General features: G+C 33.1%; 1 protein-coding gene across 1 annotated transcript in view; it reads left to right on the top strand.

Annotated features, from left to right (window-relative positions):
- Positions 1-5371, top strand: part of LOC126888778 (39S ribosomal protein L20, mitochondrial) — an 86759-nt gene extending 81388 nt beyond the window's left edge. Inside the window, exon 3 of the mRNA XM_050657152.1 lies at positions 5045-5371. Coding sequence (XP_050513109.1) covers positions 5045-5302 — 258 coding nt within the window. The 3' untranslated portion in view covers positions 5303-5371. The remainder of the gene's footprint in view (positions 1-5044) is intronic.
- Positions 5372-6000: the final 629 nt, after the last annotated feature.

Consider the following 6000-nt stretch of genomic DNA (forward strand, 5'->3'; position numbering starts at 1 on the left):
TAAGGTGGTTTCATCTGCAGTCAAAAATGTTACCTTCTCATCGGTTTCTGCTGGGAATGCCCTATTTCCATTCTTATTTTTCCAACACTGATAGCGCTTGTGACCAATTTTTCCACACAAGTGACATTTGAATTGAAATTTTTGATTATTTCTTTCATTACCATTACTCGTTCCAGCTTTATTCTTCCATTTATTCCATGGCTGTTTCTTTGCTACAAATGCAACATCAGGATTTGTTTCAGGATCAGTTTTATTGTGCCTTGCCTCTTCCATTAGTAGCTTGTTTTTAACAAAGTCTAATGTAACTTTAGTTTCATCTTGACAAAACATAATATCAATTGCTGTAGTAACTGCTTGATATGATTCAGGCATTGCCGATAGTAACTGTGATACAACTTCACTATCTTGTATTTGACCTCCTGAACTTTTAAGTTCCCACACGGTTTGACTGAATTCTGTTAAAAATATATTTAAAGACCCTGTTGTGTATTTCAATGACCTTAGTTTCTGCTGCAGTTGAACCTGTGTCGAAATCCCCTTCTTTCGGTAAGTATTTTCCAGTGTACCAATAATCTGTTTTGCTGAGGTATTTGACTTGATCATTTCCAGTACATTGTCATGCAAACATTGCACAATTAGATTCCGGGCTTTGACATCGTTTTTCTTGTATAGTTCTCGAGCGGCATCATCTGCTGTGGCTGCGGGTTCATCTTGGGATAGTACAGCTAAGACACCAGCTTGTTCCAATAACAATTTCACTCTAAATAACCAGTTGGAGAAATTATTTCCATCAAAGGGTTTGATGTTAACAAAATTTGCTTCCGCCATTTTTGTCGTTGACTTCCTTACCACGTTTCGTGAACACTTTTGATTTCTAATTTACCACTATAGCGTCTTAAATTTCCACAACTTCTGGACCCATAACCTCTAGGAATGCGTGATGGAAATAGTCTGCTTATAGATGGAAATAGTTAATCAAATAATACGATGACAAAATAAACGTTTTTATTTTAAGATAAATTCCTAGTTACATTACAAAGTTCTTGTTGACATTGACACTTGTCACTTGTGTCACTCACAGGTGTTGCCAACACATAAAAGTCTACAATAGAGAATTGTAATACCAACAGAGACCCCCACATTTTTGGGTTCGCCTCATGATACAATAAATTTAGGAGATATGACACCAAAGTGTTTAAAATTCGTTCGGTTCTACGCATGACGTCAATACGTGACTAGTTAGCGGCGCCAATTTGAAATAACCTATGGATAACATGAAGAATGGAAGCATTCTGGTAACAAAATTACGGATTATTTATGTTAAATTTCTTTTTACGAAACGTAGTGATAAAGTAATGGATATAAACTTTTGTGAATAATTATGGATTTATTGAAGATAAAATAGGCAAATGTGCACTTAAATAGTGATGTTTTCATTAAAATTATTATCACACTAACGTAATTATGACATTCACTGAATACAATGAGAAAAACCTTATTAATACCTACTAAATTTCAATACTTTCCGTTATTAAAAAGGTTTTTCGCATCTACATCAGTCCCGTCTTTAAGAGGATGTGGAATCTTATTTTCGTTAGAGGTTTGGTCGTCACATCTGTAACTTGTTATGCAGTGGAGATTTGTATGAAGGGTTTTTAGTTTGATCACAATTTCTTAGGTTATATCTTCCTGTTTCCATATCTACCGATTCTTTTATGGTCATCTTCACCATTCTGTGAGATTATTTCAGTATCGCTCTCATTTTGTTCTAATTGAGAAATAGCTATATAATGATGGTCATTTTTAGAATTATTTTATATAAGGAGGTATTGTAGAGGCAATTGAACTCGTTTCTGACAACCAGTTTTTCCAAATGTTTAACCTGTTATATAAATAGCAGAAACACAACAACAAATGACAAAAATGTCGGGATCGTCACGTATTGACGTCACTTGACATTTGCCAGGAGCTGCGTGGTGTCATATCTTCGGTTTTATTATATCATGCACTGCTGTAGGCTCTGTCAGGATCGGTTAGGTAGGTCCAAGGAATTATATCGCTTCAATATCTTCACTTGTTGGTTATTGAGAAGATTGTGTGCCAGGGTGTTAGGATGCACCCGCAACCTACTTTGATATTGTTCAGAATATTTTTTGCACTCTTCAGAGACTGTTATTACCTGAAGATCTCTATGTATTGCGTCATTCTGGATATACCAAGGAGCATTAGCGATTGTTCTCAGAGTTTTGGATTGAAATCTTGTATTTTCATAATATTAGATTTGCTAGCTGATCCCCAGAGCTGCGAATCATATGTCCAAATGGCATCGAAAATAAAAAAATAATAGGGCAATACAGAATGGTAAATATTTAGAGTATAAGTGACAAGAATAAAAAACCGCTAAACGCCGCAAACATGAGTGGCGCATACAGTATTCCAGCTACAAAAGAGCTAATATGAATATTATGTAGCGCGAAAATTTATTTTCATTTTGATAGAAAATAAAATTCTAGTTTTATTTTAAAAGATTTTTTTATAATATTTGCTAAATTTGAAGTAAAACACGCCACAAAAGAGTAACTTTGATACAGTTTGCAATTTTGAAGCTCTTTTGTGGCGCGTTTTACTTCAAATTTAGCAAATATTATGGAAAAATCTTTTAAAATAAAACTAGAATTTTATTTTCCATCAAAATGAAAATACATTTTCGCGCTACGTAATATTCATAGCAGCTCTTTTGTAGCTGGAATATTGTATGCGCCACTCATTTTTACGGCGTTTAGCGGTTTTTTATTCTTGTATCAGGAGTTTTTCAAAGTTATTTATAAATTAAATGTATGAAGTTGAACGAAATGTTACTCGATTACACGTTAAGCGTTATAAATGGTCGCCTGTCTCGCATTATCTGATGAATCCAGGGTCAAGTATGATAACTGAAAGTATTACAGGAATTATTGAGCTTGAAAAACCGGTATTTCCCATAGCAATTAGATTTGATCACATTTATGAATCCTATAACTTAAAAATTTGAATTTTCCCAGATATGAGGTATACACCGTTAGACGCGTCTGGAGTCCTCAACGAACGCTCAATTATTGGCGTAATTCGTAGGTTGAAATTTTGAGTAATTGTCGAAAAACCAAAATTTTCAAAGTTTAGTTTTTCAGTTTTTCGGCTATACTGAGCCGTGTACATGTCTGAGCCTGACCACTTATGTACCATTTGAAAGCTTAACTGAACACTATGTTGGTTTGGTGTATTTGCGGTTTTCTTGTCTCTTCTGGAACCTAAGATACATACCCCCAAAAATGATGGCGTTTTGTACCTACCCAGTCCTATACTGCCGTCCTAAGCAAGAAGGCAGTATCTCCAATTTTTACAATTTTCGAGTTTGCTTTTTATATGGGTTATTATACAATTATTAATATACCCAACAAAGTTAGAAAGCAGTAAGGCTTCATTCCTGGGTCTGGTAGACTATTAAAATTGCAGTAACTCAACTTGTTGTTAGGCATTACTTAGTTAAAAGGCAGTAAGTATCTTATACAAGCTTAAAAAGCAGTATCTCCTACAGAAAAAATGGAGATACTGCTTTTTAATCTAGCAACGGCTTGACTACTTTTACTACTTTTAAGCAAGTGTGTAATAACATACCTTGTTTAAAAGCAGTAACCGCCATTGCGCCATTTTCATTAAAATTTATAAAAATATCTTATAAAAAAATAAACTTATCCAATGACATGAAAAACAACTACAACGCAGTTAAACTGCATTATCTCGAAACTTACATTTGTGGAGATACTGCGTTCTTTCTTAGGACGGCAGTATAGCTGGCTTATGGGTGGTCGAAAGTCACAAACTACACCGGTTCTGAATCGGACCTGACCTCTTGAAACACAGAAAAAAGTTCAGATCGGTGTAACTTTTCCACACACATACATACACACATACAAACATATTCCCCTTTTTAAACAAAAGTTGAGTCATATTTCTGAGCTCGGTAACTTTTGAATGGCATAACCGATTTTCAAAATTAAACATGCGTTGGAAAGGTAATGATCAGTACTATCCGAAGTCACAAAGGTGAGACTTAAATTTTCAACATTTTTGGGAGTTTTGGAGACGAGAACGAAAAACAGACCTTAAATGGTAAGGGCCGTACAATCCACACCCTTGGACCAAAATGGATGGTTGACATATGTATGGGCGAGTCTTTTCCTAAACTTTAAGATGGGATTTGGCCCAATTTGCAGTTCAGTCAGATTTAGAAAATCGAAAATTTCGTGTATATATAGCGTCGCATGTACGGGAATTGTGCGCCACTGGCGAGAATTGCCGTTCTCTGGGATAAATATTGAGAACAATAAGTTGATAAAGTCCTTTTCATGAGCATTTTTCAGTGCGTCACAGTTTTTCGATTTCTTTCTAACGCATTAAATTGTATGTGACAGAAAAAAGGCACGTCTGTGATTACAGACATTTATAACATTTATCTAGTTATTCTAGTTGTCGATAGATGGCGCTATAATCGAAGAAAAAATTATTTACGAATTATATAATATATCTACGAATATAATCTGTACAATTTATAAGACTATGCAAATCAAAGAAAATACCATTTTATAAATGCAATAAACACAATTGATTTGTTTTTATGCCAAATTGCAAATAAAATGTGACAACTGTCAAATTTAACTAAAATGTCATGTTGGAATAAATGTCATAAATGTGTATTATCACGGACTTACCTTTTTTTTTATCATTTGTGACGCACTGAAAAATGCTCCTGAAAAGGTAGTATATACAGAAGGCAATGGTCTAAAAACTTAATGCTTAATGGCATAGAAAAGCAAATATGTGAAATAAATACATTCATTATGCTGAACAGACATTTATGTTATTTCCTAATTATTTTATTTCAATTATTTCTTAAATTCCGATTTAAGTTAAGGTACAAAAATATTCTTGTTTCGTCCTTTCCTTAGTAATTGTTTTGTTTAATTGTAAATATTTACGTATTTTATTTCTGTTGTTGTGTTTTTAGTTATGGGAAATGAGGATAAGAGCTGGTTGTGATCAACATAATGTAAGTTACGAAACTTTCAGAGAGGGTCTAGTAAGATCTGATATATTATTGAATAGAAGAACCTTGGCAGATCTAGCTTGTTGGGAACCATACTCATTTAAAGCGCTGACAGACATTGCTAAAAGAAGAGCTGTGGATGATGGTTTAGCTGGAATAAGTGCAGATAGCTCCCTCGATAGGATAATTACTAGAGGATGTATGGTCAAACAAAAGTAGCTTATAAAAGCGTGTGTAGTTAACAATATCTTTAAGTTTGTATTTTATAATAAATAAGTTCAATAAAGATAGGGCACTTTTATTTATGCGATAATTAAAAAAACAAGCTGAAAATGCAAGAATTATCATAACGAAAACTTTGTTCATTTACGTATTTAAATTCATCAATTAGGTACGTATTAGTACATAAAGTACGCCGTGTAATAAATTACTTTAGTTAAAAATTACTTTAGTTACAGTTAAAAAAATTTATATGCAATATATATGGTTCTTCCACTCGTATATTTCCCCATGCATGAAATTATTCACGAATTACTTTTTATATTTGGTTTTTTTTACTCACTTTTTTTTTTAAAAACTAGTATCGCAAAATAAAGCCGCTTGTCCATAGTTACTAATCACGAGTGTATGTAAATTTTGAACAGCCATATCTTAACTAATTTTTGTCTTTTAGAAAAAAATCAAAATATCGATAAAAACAAAACCCAGATTTTTACTCTTTGAGATTTTTCGTATGACTAATACTTTTTAAGTTATTTTGACAATAAGGGATTTTTCCAAAACAAAAAAATTTTTTCTATAAAATCAAACTTTTTCAAAAATAAAAGTGGTTACACTTACAGATCACATAAACAATACATATAGTCCGTCCGCTATAACTTTTCCCATGCGGTACGATTCATTTTCAATCAAATTAA

Source organism: Diabrotica virgifera, chromosome 7 (genome assembly GCF_917563875.1).
Source record: "Diabrotica virgifera virgifera chromosome 7, PGI_DIABVI_V3a".
Lineage (NCBI taxonomy): Eukaryota > Metazoa > Arthropoda > Insecta > Coleoptera > Chrysomelidae > Diabrotica > Diabrotica virgifera.